The sequence below is a fragment of the Xenopus laevis genome, chromosome 4S (genome assembly GCF_017654675.1).
Source record: "Xenopus laevis strain J_2021 chromosome 4S, Xenopus_laevis_v10.1, whole genome shotgun sequence".
NCBI classification, from domain to species: Eukaryota; Metazoa; Chordata; class Amphibia; order Anura; family Pipidae; genus Xenopus; species Xenopus laevis.
In genome coordinates this window covers 13515133-13540543 of record NC_054378.1, presented here as the reverse complement: position 1 = coordinate 13540543, position 25411 = coordinate 13515133, and the positions used below count along the sequence as shown (strand labels likewise).

Sequence of the window (25411 nt, the reverse complement as noted above, 5' to 3'; positions counted from 1 at the left end):
TAAGCATGGTGTAACTCTGTCCCATTTTCTCCACAGATGAAGGAGTATCACAGAAGGCGACCACTCCAGCATCAACGGGATGAAAGAAAAATTCCAAAGAATGAGATCCTGATAACCCGGCACAGCTCTCTCCAGAGCCAGTGAGTCAAACCATCCTGCTCATTCATTGATCATCCTGCCCTGTGTATTTATAACTATCTCTCCTATTCCTATTCCAGTCTCTTATTCAAATCAGTGCATGGTTGCTAGGGTAATTTGGATCCTAGCAACCAGATTGCTGAAATTACAAACTACAGAGCTGCTGTATAAAAAAAACGAAATAACTCAAAAAACACAAATAATAAAAACCAATTGCAAATTGAATATCACTCTCTACATCATACTAAAAGTTATGTTAAGGTGGACAACTCATTTAAAGGAGAACTAAACTCCCCTTTAGCCAAAAGTCCCCACTGGTTGCCCCCCCCCGCTCAGTGTTACCCCTGAATTGTGTCCCATCTAGAAATAGTGACGCACATGCAGAGTCATCTTCCGGTGCTTCGGTAATAATCTGGTCCCTTCGGCAATTTCCTTTACTTTCGCCGCATGCGTACTTGTCTCGAAGCGGCAGATTTCTCCAACTCTGCATGCGCCAATACCGAATCCAGGATTTTCTGCCTTTTTAAGCAGTATTCGGATTCTGCCGAATCCTTCTGCCCGGCCGAAGCGAATCCAGATCCTAATTTGCATGAGTGGGGAGGGAAATGGCGCGACTTTTTGTCACAAAACAAGGAAGCAAAAATGTTTTCACCTTCCCACTCCTAATTTGCATATGCTAATTAGGATTTGGTTTTGGGGGTTCGGCCGAATCCAAAATAGTGGATACGGTGCATCCCTAAATATAACCCCTTCTTCAATCACTTTTCTAGAAAGGGACCTGATAAATACATGAAAGGCCATATTAATCTGCCTCAAGCTAAACATATGGGATTCCTCACCGTGTGGGTACCTGTAAATCTGCAAATGATTTGGGGGAGATATAACCTAGCAGCATGGGCATTGAATGATGTTTGTGTTTTGGGAGACTAATTAAAGACATTTCCCCAGGGCCAATGCCATGTATAATAATACCCCAGAATTCATGATTGTTTAAATAAAGTGCCAATTCCACCAATAACACTCCAGAACAAATGGCAGGATAAATAAAGTGCTAATTCCATATACAGTGAAACCTCGACTTTAAGTGCCCTGATTTTAAGTTTTCCCGCATTTAACGTTTTTTATTTGTGGTCCCACCAGTTTCCAAAAACAGCTTTTTTCCCTCTATGAAAGTTATTATTTGAGAAATAAAGAGGTTTAAAATACTAACCAGATGTATATTTTTAGCAATACACCGAAAAACACTATTTTGGATTTGGCCGAACCCCTCAATCCTTTCGCGACAGATTTGGCCGAATACCGAACCAAATCCTAATTTGCATATGCAAATTAGGGGTGGGAGGGGGGAAAACATTTTTTATTTCCTTGTTTTGTGACAAAAAGTCACGCGATTTCCCTTCCCGTCCCTAATTTGCATCTGCAAATTAGGATTTGGTTCGGCTGGGCAGAAGGATTCACCAGAATCCGAATCCTGCTGAAAAAGCACGAATCCTGGCCAAATCCCTAACCGAATCCTGGATTTGGTGCATCCCTATTTATTTCTACTGTATAATAGCCCTAGAGCACATGGCAGGATAAATGCAGTGCCAGTTTCATATATAATGCCCCTACAGTAAAAGTCAGGATAAATATAGGGTCAGTTCCGAATGCCCCTAAAACACATAGGGGCAGATTTATCAAAGGTCGAGGTGAATTTTCGAATGAAAAAAATTAGAATGTCAAGCTATTTTTTGTGTACTTCGACTAGGGGATTACAATATTGAAATTTATTTACTGTCTCTTTAAAAATTCAACTTTGGCCATTCGCCCTCTAAAAGCTGCCGAGTTGCTGTTTTAGCCTATTTGAAAAAATCAAAGTTTTTTAGGGAAAAACTTCGAATCGAATTCGATCGAATGCACAATTACTTCGATTCGAATGATTCGGCTGAATACGGACCTATTCGACAAAAAAAAAACTTCGACTTAATTTCGATTGATCTTTTTGAATTTGAATTTCTATGTTTTTTCAATTCGAAATTCGACCCTTGATCATTTATCAACACTGGGGAAATTTGCCCATGGGCAGTAACCCAACCATGGCAACCAATCACATTGCTGCATTGATTGTTCTCCTTGCAGCTGGCTTTAAAAAGCTAATCACTGATTGGTTGCTATAGGTAACTGCCCATGGGCAAATTAGCCCAGTGTTGATAAATGAGCCCCATGTGTTTTAATCACATAACCGTTTCTTATCAGAGAACCTCCATAATAACAACGGCTTCAATCAACATGGTATAATTATCAGCCGTCAGTTCCGACAACAAGCCAATGTATGGCTGGCAGGAGCCGAAACTGACACAGGAGCTAATTGGGAGAGGCAGCATCCCTTTATGGATTGGTATTTTGAAACAAAGAAGAGGGAGAACAACAGTGTGTGATTGGGAGGGTTATTATTTGTATAAGGAGCTGATTGCATTAAGGAGGAAAGAGGAAGCAGCTAATCATCTGCAACCTTGGCTTTCCAGCTGTTAAGGAACTACAAGTCCCACAATGCAATTGCCTTTAGATTCCTTCATTAGACTCCTTCATTGCATTGTGGGACTTGTAGTTCCTTAACAGCTGGAGAGCCAAGGTTGCAGATCCCTAGCACCGGCATAACTAGATGTTACAAGGCCCCGCCGCTAATTCAGATTAGGGCCCCAAAAAATGAATAAAATGGCCTATTCGACCAAGATTTATTAAAACTGCTCATTAATTAGAGCCCTCTACACTCCCAGGCCCCCTGCAACCGCAGGGTCTGCTTCCTCTGTAGTTACACCACTGGGTGCATACCTGTGTATCACCTAGTGGTTTAAATAAAAGCTTATGGGCTCCAGGTCAAATTTTGTACTTTACCTTTGTGCCCCCTGCCAGGTAATCTGTGCAGTTACACAGATCTCCCAGTAGGGTAGTGGACCCCTGTGTAGTATTGATGTGCGGTGCCAGGCAGATACCCGCAGGTACTTCATGGGTTGAGCTCTTCTCCTGCTTTCCCTGCCCGCCACCATCAAATCCCGACTGCCGACTTCCAGGTTCATCGTATATAGACGCTGCACCTGCTCGCCCCGCCCCTTTTGTGACAGCCGGTCAGCATGGGTTTATAACAGCAACCGGGAAGTCGGAAGCAGGCAGGTGTGGGCTCAGGTAGGGCGGGTTAGGGTCGGGTTCAGGTTGGGGAAATCCCGACCCGCACATCACTACAGTGTAGTCCCTGTTTCTCTGATAGTTACATCACTTTGGTCACAGATTTGGTGCAATGGCACAAAACACATACAGTACCTCCCAACTGTCCTGTTTTTCGCTGGAGAGTCCCGATTTTGACAGCTCAGCCCGCAGTCCCTGATTGTTACTGAAATGTTCCGACTTTCTCTTTGATCTCCTGCACTGAACAACCAGAAAACGATACAGTGTTTCTAACTTAATTGGCTTTTGGCAGAGAGTCCAGAATACGTGACAGGTGCATTGCGATACTTTTGTAACAATTTAAGATAAGGAAAGAAACAATTGTAACAATTTAAGATAATCAGGTCTGTGACTTGCAGCTTTAAGGGCAATTCACCTTCATTAGCAAAACTGTAATAACAACATAGTTACATAGTAACATAGTTAAATCGGTCTGAAAAAAGACAAAGTCCATCAAGTTCAACCCCTCCAAATGAAAACCCAGCATCCATACAAACAGAACTGTAAATAACACACTTTCATAACCTTTTTTTTTAAGGTGATAAGTTGCTGAAAGTATACAACCTTTTTAATAATCACTTTCATAACCTGCCAAATTTTATAAAATTAACATGGTAATTAGGGGGTGTGATCAGAAAATGGGTGTGGTCAAAAAACATTTCTACGTTTTTTTGTCCCTCTTTCTATTTCCAAAATGTTGGGAGGTATGAAAGCATTTTGTAGCACTGCTGCCAGCGATTGCCTGGTTAGCAACACATCTTGGGCAGAGTTCCCCTTTAACTCCAGTAGGTCTCCCTATAAGTACCATGCATGCACATTCAGAAAGTAACAGAAAGGCCCACAATGCTTTGCAGCAGCAAATTTGCTGTTCTTGGCTGGCTGCTTCCACTGGCCGGTCTCCAATTCAGATTACTATTGGCTACGCCTGCTTAAAATAGTGTAAATCATCCTTAAATGTGTTTTTGAAAGGAAACTCTTGGGCATGACACAGGCCAAAGGCATTTAATGATCGGCCGCGCACAATGTAAGGCCTGGAGCATGTGACCAGGTTCAGTGCCAACGATTATTCCCAAAATGTTCTACCACAGACAGAGGAGAAAGTGGCCGATATGGTTCTCTACAGGGCCAAACTGGCAATCTGTGGGTTCTGGCAAATGCCTGTAAGATGCCATAGACAGTCACTATTTATTGGGCTGGTGGGGGGCCTCTGTATAGAGTCCTGTGCGGAACCAATTTGTTAAACCCGACCCGCGCCCGGACCCACATACTTACCCGCTTGGACCCACTACCCGACTTGACCAGCAAGTATCTTATCCGCAAACCCGATCCCGATTCTACTTACAGCGCCGCCTGAGGCGGCTCCTCCAATGCCGCCCCTCCCTCGCCGGCAGGAACACTAATGCGAAGAGCGCAATTGCGCTCTCTCGCAATAGTAAAGCCGAGTTTCCGGTTTAAAAACCGGAAATTCGGCTCTTAAAGGTACCAGGAGCGGCTTTTTGCCGCCCCTGGAAACCTCTCCTGCGTTGCCGCCTGAGGCGAGTTTCTCAACTCGCCTCATTGGCGGCGCGCCCCTGCTGCTGACCATCAAGAAACAGGAAGTGCTGTCATTGTAAATCGGAAGTGACATCATTAGAAGTTGGCGTGGTCAGAAAAAAAAGAAGTCAAACAGGAAGTGCTGTCATTGTAAATCGGAAGTGACATCATTAGAAGTTGGCGTGGTCAGAAAAAAAAGAAGTAAATCAGGAAGTGCTGTCATTATAAACCAGAAGTGGCATCAATCGAAGTAGACGTGATCAGAAAAAAAGGAGTAAAACTCGCTATTGAGAAGTCCCGCGACCCGCAAACCCGGAGAACCGCCGACCCGTGTATATACCCGTTCACAAAACTTCTACCTGCAACCCGCAGGGTTAGGGTTGCCACCTGTCCTGTTTTGATCTGCCCGATATTTTGAAGGGCAGCCCAGGTAAAAACTTCCTGCCCGGTTTTTCTTGTTTGGACTTGGCAATCGGCCAATGGGCCTGGCATCATAACCACTCCCTTCTACGGCACTGCCCCGGCCCACTTACGTCACGGCCCGCCCCCTGCCCGGTCTCAGCCGCACGAAAAGGTGGCAACCCTACGCAGGGTACTGCAGGTTTTTGCAGGTAACCCGTGGGTACCTGACCCGCTGCAGGACCTCTGTGTACTTGGATTGCCAGGGCCTATTTTCACTTCTCTACCATGTTTATGTTGCTCCCTAGGCACATACTTCTTCCCTAGTCACACGACTACTTGTTTTCCTAAGATCAGGGCTGTGCACATTGTGGCTTGTGTCTGACATCACCAGGATGACATCAGGTTTATACATAGAAATGACAGTATAGTGGTCGACTGGACTTTGACAAGTCAAAGGTTCACCTTTGAATTAAGTTTTAATATGTTATAGAATGGCTAATTCTAAGCAACTTTTCGATTGGTCTTCATTTTTTCTTTTTTTGTTGTTTCTTTTAATAATTTGCCTTCGTTCAAATCTCATCTTAAAAATAAAATGCTCTGCAAGGCTACAAATTTATTGTTATTGCTACTTGTTAGGACTCCTTTTTCTATTCAGTCCTCTCCTATTCACATTCCATCACATTCTGATTCAAATCAGTGCATGGTTGCTAGGGTAATTTGGACCATAGCAACCAGACAGCTGAAATTGCAAACTGGAGAGCTGCTGAATATAAAGCTAAATAACTCAAAAACCACACATAATACAATATGAAAACCAATTGCTAATGATCTCAGAATATCCCCCTCTACATCATACTAAAAGTACAGGGTCGGACTGGGGGGCCCAGGGCCCACCGGGACTGCTGGTCCAGGGCCCCCCGCCCCCCTACTGCGCCGCTCGACCGCCGCCATGCGCGAGCAGCGCTTCTCGTTGAGCAAGCGGCAATGCGCATGAGCAAGCGGCGACGCGATGCGCATCGCCGGAAACTTTTTCAACGTTTTTATAATATTAGAGGTGGTCTGGCCCGACCCACGAGGGTCGGGGCCCACCGGGTTTTTTCCCGATGTCCCGCCGGGCCAGTCCGACACTGTAAAAGTATGTTTAAAGGTGAACATCCCCTTTAACGGAATGATCTTATTTTTATTAAATTGCTGCTCTGCTTGAGTTCGAAGCAGCGTCAGTAGTTTGTATGGGGCTGTATCTGCAGCCATAGGATGCACCCCAAATATCTGCCATCCATACTTCATACTCAACTCATGGCTTATCCACATCCTCTCTTACACTGACTCCAGAATTCCTAGTGTTACAATTCATGGAACAGGTATGGGACCCGTTATCCAGAATAATGAGGACCTGGGGTTTTCCAGATAATGGATCTTTTTGTATTTTGGGTCTTCATACTTTTAGTCTACTAGAAAACCATGTAAACATTAAATAAACCTTATAGGTTGTATTTGCTTCCAATAAGAATTAATTAATTATATGTTAGTTGGGATCAAGTATAAGCTACTGTTTTATTATTACAGAGAAAAAGGAAAAATCATTTTTAAAAATATGGATTATTTGCTTAAAATGGAGTCTATGGGAGGCAGCTTTTCCGTAATTCTGAGCTTTCTGTATATTGGGTTTCTGGATAACAGATCCCCTACCTGTATAATAAATAGCACTATATTATAATGAATGATTGAAGGGAGGCGGTTAAAAAGTTGGATTATTTGGATAAAATGGAGTCTATGGGAGGCAGCATTCCTGTAATTCTGAGTTTTCTGGATAACAGATTTCCAGGTAACGGATCCCACCTCCTTTTTAGATGAAAGATTGTGTGACAAGGGGAAGTAAGCTCTGCCTAGAGATAGACTAGCATTGTGCCGGGTTCAGTTCTATCGCAGCTGTCTGGGCTGAGCTGTGGGGAGTTAAAGGGCCAGTAACATCAAAAAAATGTAAACAAAATTCATTAGTATACATTAAAAAAAAAACACCCAAGACAAATTAAACTTTAAAATCGCAAAGTTTTTATTAAGAAATAAATTACCGAAACTCCGCTTGCGCTCCTCTTCAGAAAGCGATTGGGCGATCCATTGCGTGGTGCTCGATTTCTCCTCCCTACCTTCCTTATAGGAGATAGCCAGGGAGGAGAAATCGAGCGCTGCACGAGGGATCGTCGCCGTGTCGCCTTTTCTGAAGAGGAGCGCAAGTGGAGTTTCGGTAACTTATTTCTTAATAAATGCTTTGCGATTTTAAAGTTAAATTTGGCTTGGTGTTTTTTTTTCTATGTATACTAACAAATTTTTTACATTTTTTTTATGTTACTGGTCCTTTAAATGCAGCAGCCCCATGCTCATTGCTGCCTCTGCTTCAAAATGAAATATCCCTTTAAGTCTATTCAACAGTATGTCTTTAATCTCCCTGTACCGTTAGATTGTAAACTCTTTGGGGACTGGCTATGCCTGAAAAATCCTATATCAAAGCAGAGTACAGGTATGGGACCTGTTATCCAGAATGCTAGGGACCTGGGGCTTTCCGGATAATGGATCTTTCTGTAATTTGGATTTTCATACCATAAGTCTACTAGAAAATCATGTAAACATTAAACAAAGCAGATAGGCTGGTTTTGCTTCCAATAAGGATTAATTATATCTTAGTTGGGATCAAGTACAAGGTACTGTTTTATTACTACATAGAAAAAGGGAATCATCTTTAAAAATCAGGATTATTTGATTATAATGGAGTCTATGGGAGACAGCCTTTTGTAATTCGGAGCTTTCTGTATATTGGGTTTCCGGATAACAGATCCCATACCTGTATGATAAATAGCACTATATGATAATGAATGATTGGAGGGGAACCGTGTAACTGGGAGAAGCTGAATTCAATCTAAAGGGCGTTGGTGCAATGAGAACCGTACAGGGATGTGGGTAGAATAGATGAATATGGAATTTATTTGGCTGCTGAAATTCTTGGGGGACAGGGTTGGGTTCGGATCCTCGGTAAAGGGACAGGCGCTGGCGTGAATAATTACACATTCTCTATAAAGTGCGGCATCATTTTGCTTTATTAATATACAGTAAGTTCTAGCTCAGTTTATAAGGGTTTTTTTTATAATTAAGCACTGACTGGTGTTATAAAGTAGATGCTTGAGAACTGCTGCCCTCTTGTGGAATAATGGGGCCATGACTTTGCTTTATGTTTCTTCGTATCCAGCACAAGTTTATCCCAGGCTAAATGAACGGTAAATGCATTTTGTATTCTGGTGATTTCAGCCTGAACAGTGCAGAGAGGAAGAAAGAATTTATATCATGTGCCTTGTAAAAGTAGAGTATGGCATAGGATTTTTATTTTTTTATTATCCAGAAAATTTAAAGGGGCAGCTCACCTTTAAGTTAACTTTTAGTATTTTATAGAAGCATCTTTTCAATTCTTTCATTTTATCTTTTTATAATTTTTTCATTATTTGCCCTCTAGTTCTGACTCTAAAAAAAAATGCTCATCTTTCTATTCATGCCCCTCCCCTATTCACATTCCAGTCTCTTATTTAAATGCATGGTTGCTAGGGTAATTTTACCATAGCAACCAGATTGCTGATATTGCAAACTGGAGAGCTGCTGAATAAAAAGCTAAAAACCACAAATAATAAAAAATGAAAACCAATTGCATATTGTTTCATAATATCCCTCTCTACATCATACTAACAGTTTATTTAAAAGTGAAAAACCCCTTGAAAGTAGGGATGCACCGAATCTAGGATTGGGTTCTGGATCCGGCTTTTTTCAGCAGGATTCGGATTCCTTGTGCATGGCTGAACCAAATCCTAATTTTCATATGTAAATTAGGGGTGGAGAGGGAAATCACGTGACTTTTCATCACAAAACAAGGAAGTGAAAAAAAATGTTCACACTTTTTCAGCTCCTAATTTGCATAGGTGACTTGGGGCAGCTGGGAAATTGAAAATATGTCTAGCCCCATATCAGATTTCAAAATTGAATATAAAAAAATCTGTTTGCTCTTTTGAGAAATGTATTTCAGTGCAGAATTCTGCTGGAGCAGCACTATTAACTGATGTGTTTTGAAATTTTTTTTTCTCCCCATGACAGTATCCCTTTAATATTAAAGCGCCGGCTATGAATTGCCTGAGTTCAGCTTTTGTAGAACCTTTTCATAAACCAATTTCATTTTACAACCCAGCAGTGTTTGGAGCAGGTTCTCCATGTTGGCTTTGTCCCCCTTGTCCTTCTTCCAGCTCCTCAAGCACTGGTAGAGCTGCTCCCGCATGTTGCTAGGATTTGCCCCAACAATACGCTCGATTGTTACGTCTGTAACGCCAAGCCTCCGCACAAGCATTTTCCAGTCCTTCCCAACGTTATCGCATATGACATCAAAGGCGTCGTCCAACGGATCTGCAATAATGGATGAAACATGATTCCAATAAGGAGAGGAACATCACAGTGCAATGCATTGTGGGTTATGTAGTTCCTGCATGCTGTCTGTAAGCAGTGGTGTAGTTGTTACAATTTGTAACATCAGTGTTTAGTCCCGCCTTCCCTGCCAGGATTTCAAATGATGCAGAAAGAGAAGAACTGTTAAAAAGCTGGATTTCAGCCTAGAAAATGGCATTAATTCCTACTTTTTGATGAAGCAGTTAACTGTGATGGGTATGTGTTATGTTGGCCTCTTTATAAAATTTTGGTTTGGAAGCCGGAGTTCCCCTTTAAGAACATTTACCAGTTACTACTTTGCCGGTGAATTTGTAATACTGGCGCTTGCCTGGGCAGGTGTTTTAGGGCTAGGCTGATAAAATAGCAGCCAGGTGGCAACCCTAGTGATTGCTGATAATTGTGGGGGGATCCTGCTGATGAAAGACAATGGGGAGCTGCGTACATATGTCTTGCTTGCGTTCATGTGAGCTCAGGGTTGCCAGGTTGGTGGGTTTCCAGCCACATTGGGCTACTAATTTATAGTCCAGGTGGGTTTTGAAAGTACAAACTAGCCAACGTACAGATTTTGGCTACTTTTGGGCCTTTGGCTAGTTTGTACTTTGAAAACCAACCAAAGTTTTTTGTTGCCCTAATGTGCCAAGCCTGTGTCTCCCAATGCATGTTGGGTAATGTAGTTTTTGTTTAACAATTTGCCGACTTCCAAGTTTAATGTAAGTGTAATGCAAGACTACAATATCCAGCATGCAATGGGACTGACGTGTAGAAGTCGGGAGTTGCCAGATTTTGGGCTCTATACCCCAGTCTCCAGTCCCTCTTAAGCATTCTCACGGTTTCTAGTGACTTTTCTCAATTTCAGACAATTTTGGGGCAAAAATCTTGTGGCTATTTTTGGGCTACTTTTGAAGTGACTCTTGGCCAGTTTGGGGCTGGTTTTGTAGCTGATTTTGTCTGGTTTTGAAAATTAGACCTGGCGACCCTACGCGAGCTGCACTCTGTGCCTTGTGGCGGATTTTTACTACTGAAACCCTCCCCAAATAAAATAAAAAATAAAGCACTTGACTTACCTCTTTCCTGTGTGCCTGGGGCCAAGGAGTCGCCAATGTACTTCGTTTTGTACTCGGCCACTTCCGTCACGAGATCGTCTCTTTTGATAGAGCCCAACAACTGCATCAGGCTGTCAACGTTCTCCTCAGAGATTTCCCGCCGTTCCTGAAGCAGGCTGAACAGGTCGGTGGCACTTTGGACGCTCTCCAGCCTCCTCTTGCCCAATTTCCAGCACAGGAACTTCAGGCTGCCGACTTCGGTGTCATTTAACTTGTTGGAGATCTGGAGCAGCATGACTTGCAGATCCATGGTGAGAGGCCGCTGTCTGTGCAGCTCGGGGAGGAAGCTCAGCTTGTTTGACAGACCAGAGTCACCAGGCCTTGCCTTTCATTTCATTTCTCTCCCCTCCCTCCAGTGTCGTACCAACTCTATTCACACTCACAAGAGAGGCGGCTTGAAATATAAAAGAAGCCTTTTTCTAACTGAGCAGGTTTGGGGACTAATAGAAAAAGTACCGTCTCCCAGCATGCCCTGCACTCTCAGCTGCAACTGACGGACTGCTCGCACACACCAGGAAGTGTTTACCTCAGAACTGCCTCAGTTATCTCCGCCCTCGGCTCGTCACTCACACAGATAGGGTTGCAACCTTGCTGCAAAAATACACTGTGCCTATCTGCTATTCATACCTTCCAACATTTGAAAAACGAAAAGAGGGACAAAGACTTGTGCTGCACACAGTGCGGCGACATTTTTGGACTATCATGTCCATTTTACAAAATTTGGCAGGTTATGAAAGTTTGAACTCATTTCTGGGAGTTTTAGTGCCATGTATTATGTGCAGGGCCACCATTAGAAATCACGGGGCCCCTGGGCGCCCTAGGCAACCCAGGCGACTATGTTGCCCTCCTCCACGAGTGTGCGCGCGAACAGGCGTGCGCACATGCGCAAACTAGCGCGCGTACATGGAGTAGAAAGAGCGGCTGGAATTACTGCCGCAGGTAGGGACACAGGGGTCCGGACTAGGGGGAATCTGACAGAAGAGTACGTGCCTGGCGCCCCTTCAACTTTACGCACTAGGCAAGTGCCTCTTCTGCCTACCCCTAGCTCCGGCCCTGCCGCCCACTCCACATAACAGATAAAAGACCACACAGACATCAGCGCTAAAAAAGTAACCTCCCGCACACACAAGAATTGGGGCCCCAAAATACATTTTTTAAAAAAACATTGACGCCAGGGCCCCCTTACAAGTAAAAAAAATTGGGGCCCCAAAAAAATATTTTTGTAAAAAAAATATTGGTGGCAGGGGCCCCCCTTACAAGTAAAAAAATTGGTGCCCCAAAAAAATATTTTTTAAAAAAACATTGGCGCCAGAGCCTCCCTTACAAGTTAAAAAAAAATTGGGGCCCCAAAAAATATTTTTTAAAAAAACATTGGTGGCAGAGGCCTTTAGAATATTAAAATAATACATTGGTGGCCACAACTTCGCCTCCTTTTGTGACTTCGGGTCTTTTTGCCACTTCAGGACTTCGGCTTCGGCTATTTTCGATGCTTCGGGAGTTCGGCTGTTCGGCTTTTTGGCACTTCCGCATTTACTGCTGTTCACGCTGGCCGCAAATGGCCCGGCTCTTTCTAAACTGCAGCACTGCCGGACCCCCCCCCCTTGATGCCCGGGCCCGGGACACTTGTCCCCCCCTGATGGCGGCCCTGATTATGTGTTATAACAGTTTTGCTAATGAAAGTGAAATTGTCCTTTAAAGGGGTTGTTCAGCTTTAAGATAACGTTTAGTATAATGTAAAGAGTGATATTCTGAAACAATTTGCAATTGGGTTTAATTTTTTATTATTGAAGGTTTTTGAGTTATTTAGCTTTTTATTCAGCAGCTCTTCAATTTGCATCTTAAGCAATCTGGTAGCTAGGGTCCAAATTACCTTAGCAACCATGCATTGATTTGAATAAGAGACTGGAATATGAATAGGAGAGGCCTGAATAAAAGGATCAGTAATAAAAACAATAACAATACATTTGTAGCCTTACAGAGCATTTGTTTTTTAGGAGTCAGCGACGCCCATTTGAAAGCTGCAAAGAGTCAGAAGAAAAAGGCAAATAACTATAAAACTATAAAAAATAAATAATGAAAACCAATTGAAGTTGCTTACAATTGGCCATTCTATAACATAATAAAAAAGGTGAACCACCCCTGGCGACAATGAGACTGCCATTTTGGCCATGGTAAAATGGTTCAACATCATTGACATGGATTAATATATGGACCTAAGACACCAAAGGCTCCCCAAGTAACATCAACCCTGAAGAAGAAGTTTCACCCATCCATTTTTAGAGAAGGGGTTGGGGTCTATGACTTACTCACCAAAGTCTTTTTTTTCCATTGTTAATAATATATTTTTATAATAATATAAAATGTATAAAAAATATTATAGATACAATTCGTACAGTTACAAATGAATGCTATCAATGAAGCAGATCTTTCTCCCGATATACCCATCAAAGGCCGGACAATATCAGGATAATCCAATCGTTCAGCCCTAGGGCCAAACGGTCAGATTACAAGGATGGGAATGGGAGACGATAGGTTGAGGACAGCATCAACTAGCCAATACCATCCTCGATCCCTGGGACAATCAAACCTGCCTGATCAATATCTGACCTTTTTTGGCCAGATATCAGGCTGAAAGGCCAATAAAGAGGCACCATACACAGGCAGATAAGCTGCCAATTGGTCTAAAGAGCCCAAATCAGCACCTTAAATATCTCTGTGTTTGGTCACCTTTAAGATGGCCATAGATGTTGAGATTTTCTTTACAAATTTACCATCAACTAAAAAGACCAATTTGCCAGGAAAACAAAGGGGAGCTGCCTGCTTGGCCCTGCAAACATAGATAGATTGCACTGGGACCGACAAAGATTTTTTGACCTGGCCGATCAATTTCCTGACAGATGTCGGCCGAAAAATTGTAAGATGTACGATCGTTCGAATCCCACTAACCGCACGATAATTTCGAAGGATTGGTCGGACTTCCCTAAAATTGGTCGTTCCGCAAGAAGAATCGTTGCGTCTTTGGGGAGCTTTAGTCAATCTAGATATAGGGTTTTCCATGCAGGGCCGGATTTTCTCAATCGACGCCCAGAGGTTGCGTGGTCCTCAAACTCTCCTGTCTTCGAGTGCACATAGCCCCCCAAGCACGCAAACTTGAGAATACTGGGGAGCCGTGCGTCATTAGTGCTCCTTAGGATGCAACTGGGCGGCACGCCACCCGTAAGATTTTGCCGCCCTAGGCCTGGGCCTTTGTGGCCTCACCACAAATCCAGGCCTGATTCCATGTGACTGTGGCACAGGGAGATAGGAAAGAAAAAACAAGAATGTAATATGTTTCGTTAGCACACTTACTTACTAATAATGACCATTGTGAGTTTCATGCATTATATTATTTAGTAAGCCCGTTTGGGGGGTTTGTTTATTGCCCCTGTTATCATTTAGTGCTGCTGTGCACTGTCCAAACTTATCAGTTATTAGTCTAACAAGTGTGTAGGACAGGTCTGGATAGGGTTGCCACGTTTTCTGGAAAAAAATACCGGCTTTCCTATATTTTTGCCGTTTTTTCCTATTAATAACATTTGCATCAAGCATTGTTTTTACAGTCTGGGCCAGTAAAATACTGGCCAGGTGGCAACACTAGGTCTAGACTGGAAGTCAAAATAGGCCCTGGCATTCCAAGTACACCGTGGCCCAAATAGTCCTCCACCAGCCCACTAAATACTGACTATGGGACCTTACCCAGTCCTGGCCTGTAGGAATACCACCTTTTGTAAAAATCTGTATCGCCCTGCTTTTTAAATGATGAAGGTAGGGTGAGACAATGGCTTAAAGGGGTCTGTGACCACCATAACAAAGTGGATCAGTCTTATTACTAACAATTCCTATATCTGGCCAAATGTTTGTCCTAAATATTGGTCAGGCAGGCCCCATTATACATGGACCAGTAAGCCTTCATCTGGAGGGGCAATGTTGAACTGTGTCAGCCCAGCTTTAGTTCAGCAACATCAAAATTGTATGCTTAAAGCAATATTGCACAATTTAAAACGTGTCCCTGTCTGTCCAGGGTGAACTGCCCAATTTCAGTGTTTAAAAGTTTGTTTTCTATATCTGTTCAATTCTTCCCATGTCAAATTTAATTTCTATCTGTCTGTCTTTGTCCTTTGTAAATGTCTCCTTTCATTAAACTATTTGTTTTGGCAATGATGGCCAATGTCCTTTGCCAGTAGATGGCAGACTTTGCTACGTTTTCCAGAATGCCTTACCCTTTACAATGCAGCCAAGGTCCAAAACAATTGATAGGCCTTATGATCAGTGGCGTAACTAGATATTACTGGGCCCCACAGCAAATTATTTTTCAGGCGCCCAAAATTTTTAGCAGTTGACTTGTTTTACCAATATTTATTGAAACTGTATTATGAATTAGGGCCTCGTGGGGCCCCTATACCTCCTGGGCCCCCCTGCAGCCGCAGGGTCTGCTTCCTCTATAGTTACGCCCCTGCTTATGATATTATTGGGTTAATATCTATCTGATCAGGAACCAGAATAAGGCCCATATATTTCTACAGAAGAGAGAAAATGAAAAACAGGAGAAGATGATACAGGGATCCAGAAACCCGCTATACAGAAAGCTCTGAATTTTGGGAGGGTGATCTCCCGTAAACTCCATTTTAATCAAATAATTCACATTTTTAAAAATGATTTCCTTTGTCTCTGTAATAATAAAACAGTTCCTTGTACTTGATCCCAACTGAGATATAATTAATCCTTAAAAGATAGGGTCTTTTTGTAATGTTTAAATATATTAATTTTAAGTAGACTTAGTTAATGTATGGAGATCCAAATTACGGAAAGATCCCTTATGCAGAAAACCCCAGGTCCTGAGTATTCTGGATGCTCCCATACCTTTACTTAATATATTTGGAGTTAAAAAGGAAGAAAAAGCACATCATGGGGAAAATATAAAAAAGAGATAACGGGGAAGCAGGAGGGAACATAACGGGGAAATTAGAACTCACTGGTGTTGGTGGTCAAGCAATAAGAACAGAGTGGGAGTGCAATAGACAGTGTGTGGCTACAGGAGACTCTATAGATCTGGGTGTAGTTTCAGCAGTAGTAACACCCCTGGGGTAATGTTGTTGCCATGTGATGGGAGCAATTGTAATCTACTTGGTGTAATTACTTTTCTCTCTTCTTTAATTAATTACCCGAAAGGGCTGAAGACATATTTTTCTCTTGCTGAGAGCACAAGATGCAAGAGATACCCCCCTGTTCTACTCTAATATCTCCCTCCCACCCCGGCCATTCACACAATCCCTAATCCCTATTGTCAACATGTTAGGCTGCCAAACCACAGAGACAGATGGCCAAGGGGAGATAGAAAGCCCCCAGATGGAGACACAGCAACCACCTGAAGCGGGGCGCTTTCCTGGCCCACACAGCAGCTCCAGTCTCGCTCAGCTCTGAGTTGCTAAAAGGTCGGAAAACATGTTTTTTTCAAAACGCATCAGTTAATAGTGCTACTCTGCACTGAAATCCATTTCTCAAAAGAGCAAACAGATTTTTTTATATTCAATTTTGAAATGTGACCTGGGCCTAGACATTTTGTCAATTTCCCAGCTGCCCCTGGTCATGTGACTTGTGCCTGCACTTTAGGAGAGAAATGCTTTCTGGCAGGCTGCTGTTTTTCCTTCTCAATGTAACTGAATGTGTCTCAGTGGGACATGGGTTTTTACTATTGAGTGTTGTTCTTAGATCTACCAGGCAGCGGTTATCTTGTGTTAGGGAGCTGCTATCTGGTTACCTTCCCATTGTTCTTATGTTTGGCTGCTGGGGGGAAAAGGGAGGGGGTGATATCACTCCAATTTGCAGTACAGCAGTAAAGAGTGACTGAAGTTTATCAGAGCACAAGTCACATGACTTGGGGCAGCTGGGAAATTGACAATATGTCTAGCCCCATGATAGATTTCCAAATTGACTATAAAAAAAATCTGTTTGCTCTTTTGAGAAATGGATTTCAGTGCAGAATTCTGCTGGAGCAGCACTATTAACTGATTCATTTTGAAAAATATTTTTTTTCCCATGACAGTATCACTTTAAGGTGGCCATACATGGGCCGATTAAAGCTGCCGACAGATCGAGTCGGCAGTTCACTGGCCCGTGTATGGGGCCCTCCGAAGGGCCAGATGTCGATTGGACAGTACTAAAAATCCCGTTGGATCGCGGCCGCATCTGTTCGTTGATGCGGTCCCACGATCCAACCGCCTATTTACCTTTCGTTATGATCTGATTGTTGGGCCCACGATCGGATCGGCCCAATATTGCCCACCTTGAGGTGGGCATATTTGGGGAGAAATCCGCTCATTTAGCGACATCGCCAAACAAGCGGATCTCTCAGTGTATGGCCACCTTTAGACACCTCCAAAAAGTCCTGCAAACTAGAAGATTTCATTCTAGATATTTAGCACATGCTCTAAAAGCAGAAAATTATATACTTTCGCCCCCCAACTATAATAGTGTTACCAGTAGCACAAAGGGTTCAATCTCAGACTAAAGCCCTAAAGCCGAACTAAAAGCTGCGTTCGTCGCTTACATGTGTCTGTGTGAGTACAGCCACATCGAAAAGCATTCAGTCCGTCTACTCCTGCTCTCCCTTGTGGCTGAAAGCATGAAACCGGAACACAGGGGAGCGCAGGTAAAAAAGCTTGTCTGTAAGAGCCCTTATTTGGGCTTTTTCATTGCTCTGTCTCTTTTTTTACACCCTTTACTTAATCTTTCCCAGAGCTCTCCAGTCAGCAGTACTGTAAATGTTTCAGATAAAAAATATTGTTCCATGAGTCATGTATTCCATTGGAAGGGGTGGGGGACAGATGCAAAATGAAAAAAAGGGTTTGAACTCAGGGATTTAAATAGTGGGCGCCCCTAGGCCCACTGCCGTTCGTAGCACCTGTCCCCTCCCCTTTATTCATGCAAATTTTCATCATCTGGTCTGGAGCAATGGGGATTGGCGCACTGGAATTTTAAAAATGATTGTATCTCCAGCACATCCCCAGTGTTTTTGAACCAATGTGGGTGTGGTTGGGAAGCTGCCTAGGTGGCCTTTCCACAAATCCGGGCCTGTTTGAACTAGGGGTAGGCTAATAAGGCACAGCCCATGGGTGCAGTTGGCGGGGAGATGGAAATGGAGGGGGACCAAGTAGCAAGCTACAGGGGGGCAGCGTGGGGGGTGTGTGGAACAAACAGCATGTAGTGCATAAGGGGGCAGGGATGCTGGGATAATTAGCATTTACAATGGGTGCCAATACTACATGGACCAGTGCTGCAAATAAAGAGATGCAGTAGTCAATCTTTTTGGCGCACAATGCACCCGACCGCCTGAAACCTCTCCAAGGTCATCCAGCTGTCAGAATAGACAGTTACACCTGTCTCTGTGCAGCTAACTGCTTGCACCTGCCAGCACAGCTTACAGAAGAGGCAGTAGGTAGTCGGGGTGTGAGCACCCCAATTGCTGCCCCTTTTCTGTGCTTCATCGATGGCACCAGGGGATGGAAGGTGGTCTGTACATGGAAAGAGCACAACTTTCCCCGGCTATGGTTACGGCACAATCAATTATTGTATGAGTCTTTATGGGCCTAGGGTTGCCACCTTTTCTGGAAAAAAATACCGGCCTTCCTATATATTTATCTTTTTTCCCTATTATTAACATTGGGACCAGCCAACACCGGCCAGGTGGCAACCCTATATGGGCCTCATAAGTACCCTAGTATTTGCATGATACCCCTTTATGCCTGATCCCGGGAATATATCTTGAAATATGAGTATCCACACCCGCACAGAAAATCATCATACCTTATTTAAAGGCAAAGCAAACCATTTCTCCAACAAGTCTGCTTTATTCCAAATGACATTGGTTTCAAGCTCTGTCCTGTATTGTTTCCTCGGCTCAAGAGAGGCAGCTGCATTTCTGAGTATTCCTCTCCCCCTTAATGAAGACACTTTTCCAGGCCCAGACACAAAAAAAAATAATCAATTCACCAGCAATTGGGTTGCCGACGGCATGTGTCGTTTCCTCCCCCCCTACTTTCTAAGGTCTCTTGAAAAATTGTAAAGTTTGGGTGAATTTGCGACTCCTTTTATACTAAAGAAACTTTAGGGGGGGGATAAAAAAAGGGGAAAGTGTTAATCTTCTGCATCTTTAGAACAGTGGGAGAATAATGAGCCCAGTGAGGAATGTTCCTCTGAATGTAGGAGCTGTGAGTCAGCAGCCGTGTAATATCTAGGCCTTTGGCCATTGTTCCAGCTGAAAGCTTTGCTGCTATTGTCCTGGCGCGGCTACGGCTCACGTTTAGTGGACTGTGGGAACGGATTATGGTTTCATGCCTTTTTCTTCCCCCCTCTTACATAAACTCCTGATCAAAGACATTCCTCGGATGACAAAACACTGTATACAGTATCACATGGCCCAGGCCGACTGCACCAGCCATAGTTTAAAAACACTTAGTGCCATTGTTCCCTGAGCTGTGCATCTTACAGTGTAATTGCAAAAGTACTCGGGTTTGTTGGGGGGAATTTCTCTTTCTCTGAAATGGCCGGGGGTAGCGGGCGCAGTTGCCTTTGGCGCTGATTTATATCTAGGAATGGCTGGGAAACCGGAGAGGCGTTTGAAGTCATAGCTGACATTTTAAGTGACTTGTGCAAAATTCTGCCTCTTTTTTTTTTTTAACTATTATTCTGGTAAAATGTTGGATGGAGTCAGGCCTGTCACTCTCATGGCCCAGGGGGTTGGTTGCTTGTAATTCAGTTTCCAAGCAGCCAATAGGGTTCCCAGTACAAATCACCAGGCGGTGACATCAAGGGGGTGGGTACTTGGATTGAGGGACACAGTTGGTGGATAGGGGCAGGCTAGGCCTAACAAAAATATAATTAGGCTGGCCAGGGGTAGAAGAATGGGGAAGAAATTTACCCCCAAGCACATTGCAAAATTGCCATACCATACCAACCCTACCAGTCAGTAATTAGTAACTGGCCAGAAAATCAACAATGGCATTATAGGGAAAGGGGTATCAGCCCCAATACTGCATACAGCAAGGATAATATCACCAATATCAGTAGAATAATGCAGATTAGGAATTTGCGTGTTGATAGGTATGTCCCAGTTGTACTGATGGTAAAGGGACCTCTAGCTCAACAGCAGCTGAATGGCTGCAGACAGGGCATGTACGGGGGTGAAATGTGAATTGTTAAGTAATGGTTAATATATAATTAGTTTGCCTACTAGGTGCAGTGAGTCATAAATTAAATGGTGAAGTGTGAGGTTGTTTGTAATGAAAAGTGAATAAAGAGAACAGGAACAGGAAATATGTGCCCAGTTTGGCAGTGATTGAGCCAGGGACAGCAGTCTATGTCAGGGAAAGGTGAGGAGAAAGGATTGTGCCGCAACGTAGCTGTAAAAGAAGTCACCACAATAAACTTGATCTGTTTATGAGAAAGTCTTCCATACCTTGAGTTTCAAGGTTACCATTGAATCAAGAGGGTGACAGTAACACTTTAGTCTTTCAGCCAGATAGGCCGGCTGCTAGGAGGAGCCTGTAAATTGGCCAATACGCTGACTATTTGGTCTGGAAGAGCCATGCCAGCAGATCAGAAATAGTGCACATTTATCCACCCATTGCCTTTCTTAAGGTGGCCATACACGGATAGATCCGCTCGTTTGGCGATGTCGCCAAACGAGCGTATCTCCCTCCGATATGCCCACCTTGAGGTGGGCAATATCGGGCTGATCCGATCGTGGGCCCTAGGGCCCAACGATCGGATCCTAGCGTTCGCCAAACGGGCGGTCGGATCGCGGACCGCATCAACGAACAGATGCGGCCGCGATCCGACGGGATTTTTAATCCCATCCGATCGAGATCTGGCCGACTTTCGGCCAGATCTCGATCGGGGAAGCCCGTCGGGGGCCCCCATACACGGGCCAATAAGCTGCCGACACGGTCTGTCGGCAGCTTTTATCGGCCCGTGTATGGCCACCTTTAGACCACTCACCAGTCGGAGTGCCAAATTGAAACGATCACTGACTAAGAAAAAGTAGCTCCATAACTTGTGCATGAGTTGACTAACACAATTTGAGCATACCGTTTCGTGGGAAAATTAAAATTCTGGTGAAAAAAATTGCGGGTAAAGAAAATCCTCTCTCAGGTTGATGTAGATGTCTGATTGGACAAAAATTGCAGCCAAGATGCTTGGTCTTGGGTTGTATAAATGTGTATAAAGGTGGCCATAAACGGAGAGATCCGCTCGTTTGGTGATGTCACCAAACGAGCGTATCTCTCTCCAATATTCCCACCTTAACGAATGGGAACGGGCGGTCGGGTCGCGGGACCGCATCAACGAACAGATGCGGCCGCGATCCGACGGGATTTTTTGTCCCATCCGATCGAGATCTGGCCGACTTTGGGCCAGATCTCGATCGGGGAAGCCCGTTGGGGGGCCCCATACACGGCCAATAAGATGCTGACTTGGTCTGTCGGCAGCTTTTATCGGACACCTTAAGAATCCTTGCCCTGTCCTAGATCTTTTTTTATGACATTGTGATATACACTCTTCATAGATAGCTCCCTGGTCATGTAGGATCTCAATACCCTAACACTGTGGCAAAAGTGCCAACCGCTGAGCCGCCATGCCACCCACTTTGTCCATTGTCTAGACCAGGGGTGGAACAACACACTCTGGCCATTTTAATAATAATGGTGTCTGGAAAGTTGTACCAAAAAGAGGGGCCACACCTGAATCACGTTAACAAGAGTTTGCCTTTAGCTGGATCTTTAGAAATGCCTCCTAATCTCCTCCTTTGGAGAAGACATGCCTGTAAATAACACAAGGCGGTTCCCATAATCCCACATGCAATTTTCTGATACCTGTTCTAGATTTAAACAGGCCACACACCACCAAATCCCTTTACTAACTCCTGGGGCTCTTGGATAGCATTCAACCCTTGGACTGTTGAGCAAATGACAGGGGAAGACATCCCTATATTGGCAGACACAATGGATTATATGGATCATTTACTGGACAGAGGGCAAGAGGGGGTAATACAGCAACGTTCAAATTAGAATATTTGCCACAATTTAAATTTTTTTGGCTCTAAAATGGAAAAACCCGAATTTGAACTGTGCTTTCAAAAACGCGAATGTACAATATTCATTAAGCACAAAAAAAATGTTAAAAAATTTAATATAAATCGTCGGCATCCAAATGTCACCGAGTTCATGTAAAAGTCAACGAGAGCCGTCTATGACAAATTTAAAATGTTTTTTACCCCATTTACCCCCCATCTTTCACAATTTTATTCAATCACATTATTATATTTGGAATTGTAATAAATAAGCAAACATCTGCATTTTAATTCGAATTGGGAAAAAAACCCTCTAACATTCCACACATTCTGACCGCCCTATAGAGTTAATGCCTTTTTGTATACAAGCGCAGATTATTTAAAAAAAAATCACAAAACACAAAACATGTTTTTTTTAAAATTTATTTCTAGATTTGAATTCATATAGTTTTCATATCACTCTGATGTTGAGAGTTTGTGTTAAAAGGTCTGTCGATGACAATGTGCGTTTCAGACCATCAATGCCATTACACATGGGAAAACAAAAAGCACACAGCGGAAAGACTTTTATATCAAATAAAAACAAACAAAAAAAAAAAGGTGTAAATACCGTGACATATAACACGACTCTGTTGGAAACACAACCCAACGTCAGCCTTTGGCCTAGCAGTACATCCAGGATAAAGCTGTACCCACACTTGCCCCAGATATGGAACTGGGAACCACTGACGCCATTATCACATTTGGTCCAGGAAAATAATTTTTTAAAAAAAAAAAAGAGAGCCGAACACGTGGACAGAAGCGTTTGAGGTAAATGGAGGTAAAAAGAAAATATTCCTGAAATTTAGACACGATGAGCCCAGTGTTCTTTGCACCCTCGCTAGCAATTTTTAAAAAGAATTCTAAATTTTTCCTATCTGGATTTTGGTTTAGCAGCGTGCAAAATCCAGCTAATTTGCACTTTAGCATCATTAATTAGCTGGCTTGCTATTTAATAAGGATAAAGTTACCATGGGCAGTTCGGGAATGGAACAAGGCCCTCTCCTTGCCTGTGTAGCCATGTGAAACTGACATGCCATGACTGGCAAAACATCAACGGCGTGAAATGCGTTCAGCAGCATTCTGACTAAAGAATCTCACCATGGTTTGTTCCATTTATCAAGTGGTAAACATTGCATTATCATTAGTAACTTTCCTATATCTAGTCAACTTGAAGATGCCACCAGGCTTAATGCAACCAATACTTTGGAGGGCGGAGCACAGAATCACTTACATTAAAATGAACATTAAGGGCAGAGACACACAGTCAGATTCGGGGAGATTAGTCGCCTGGCGACAAATCTCCTCTTCTTCAGGGCGACCAATCTCCCCGAACTGCCTTACCATCGGTTAGAATTCTCGTTGGCTAGAATGCCGTCCCGTCGCTAGAGCCGGCAGGATGGCAGTCGGAACCCTCGTCAGGCAACTTCGGAAAACATTTCGCTCCGAGTGCCATCCCGCCGGTGATTTACATTCTAGCCTACGGGAAGGCAGTTCGGAGAGATTACTCGCCACAAAGAGGAAATTGTCGCCAGAATCTCCCCGAATCTGACTGTGTGTCTCTGCCCGGAAACAAACTTTTTAGCGCACGCTCGTTTCCAAGCAATTTCCATCTGTAAATTTGGTTCTAAATCTCAAATGCTCAGCCCGGTTTGCATCTTAACATGTATATATAGACCATTTTCTCAACGTCGGACATAGAATTCAACTTTGCACGCACATTCCTATTCTTGTAACTTCACTTGATAATCAACTCCCAGCAACCCCCATGATCTGGTTTCACGTTCTGATCCCTTCCTACCAATATTCCATAAAAACTTTAAAAAAAAAAAAAGAAAAGAACACTGGACACCATACCTGGTATAAAATGTGATAAAATGTCACATGAGGTATTGTGAAGATAAGAACTTTTTTTTTTTCTTCTTTTTTTTTTTTTGGAATAGAGCAGTAATCACATTAAAAGTAAAAATTGATCACATTAAAAAAAAAACCTACGAAAAAACATGATGTCACATAATATAATTTTCTATGAGAAAATTAAATTCTAGAAATGGCAGTAAAAGGTCTAATCCACAGAATAGCAGCATAACACAATGACAAAGATACAGAAAAGCATTGTTATTTTTCTTTTTGTGTGTTCTTCAGACCATGCTGGGAATTCGTTAAACTTTTTAGCAGCTTTGATAAAACAGGAGAATAATCTCCAAATTTTCAGTTTTTCCCCCCGTTCTCCTTAATTTCACAATCGACAATTTTTAGGGCAAAAAAAAAAAAATGTATATATATATATTTTTTTTGCATTCATAATTCTTCACCCTTCTTTTCCCCCCCACGACGTTTCCCTTCGAAACTATTTTTATAAAATAAAAGGGCAGGGGAAAAAAAGGTACATAGATGTGCAAATTTCCTATTTTTACCTAAAATTTAAAAAACCTAGAAAGAATTTAAAATAAAATCAGGAAGGGTTATGCACTGAGATTCTAACAATATCAAGTACACCACACTCACGTTTCCGATGGTCAGGGCATTTTGTCTTCGAGATGGACAAGTCAAAGGGGGAGGAAAATTGCATTTTACAAATTATACTGGCCTTTTTGAGGATCTTCTGTAATAAATATCAGCCTTAGCTATAAATTATATAGTTTAGTGTTAAAAAAAAAAGCTTGAGATAAAGCTTTTTTAAAAAAACCTACTAGACTACTCGCCCTTTATGTCAACACTTAAAGCCATACACAGCACCATAGCAATTCTAAACATTTTCTATGAATAAATGAAAAAAAAAAAAAAAAATACACAGAAACGGATTTGGGTTGTGTAAATGCAAATTTTCTAACCACTTTTTTTCACCCCTAACACCATATTTTAAAAAACAAAACAAAAAAAATCTTGAATTGCTAGTTGCAAACAAGCACCAAAAAATTTAAATAAAAAAAAAATTCTAAACCATTCCATTTTTTGTTGATTCCCACACAAAATAACATATTAGCTATAATGGACCCAAAGTGCTTTGAAATGGAACGGTTGTAGAATAAAGGAAAACAAAAAAAGTCGCGGATATGAACCGACCATCGCCGGGCTTAGAAGTCATCGGGGGGGTTTCCAGCATGTTATATAAAGGCAGCTAGAGAAAAAAACATGATTATAAAAATATATATTATGTTCACTATGTCTGTATCTCTTTATAATAGAGTATAATAGAGGCAGTAAACTAATCTCAGGCGATACGAAAGCCGGTTCTCCCCCTCTAAGCCGGCGGGCAAATCCGCGGACCATATTCATATATAGTGATGCGCTATACTACAATACGCTATTGTACGGAGTACACCAACCATTGATAAGGCGAAGAGGCGTGACAAACTATAAAGGAATTTCGAATATATAAAGTGACTACATGCAATAGCAAGCAGGATACGAAGAA

At 42.7% G+C, this 25411-nt stretch overlaps 1 protein-coding gene and 1 long non-coding RNA gene across 3 annotated transcripts in view; one reads left to right on the top strand and one right to left on the bottom strand.

The window, feature by feature from the left end:
• The window catches only part of LOC108715237, a 37035-nt gene that overhangs the window by 11126 nt on the left and 498 nt on the right, over window positions 1–25411 (top strand). For both annotated transcript variants that reach the window (XR_005960801.1, XR_005960802.1), the window contains one exon: window positions 37–140. This is a non-coding gene — a long non-coding RNA (uncharacterized LOC108715237). The remainder of the gene's footprint in view (window positions 1–36; window positions 141–25411) is intronic.
• On the bottom strand, window positions 8760–11325 carry fadd.S (Fas associated via death domain S homeolog). Its single transcript, NM_001095548.1, is given in 2 exon segments — window positions 8760–9708; window positions 10812–11325. Coding segments are annotated over 2 exon segments (567 nt in total). The 5' UTR covers window positions 11101–11325; the 3' UTR covers window positions 8760–9430.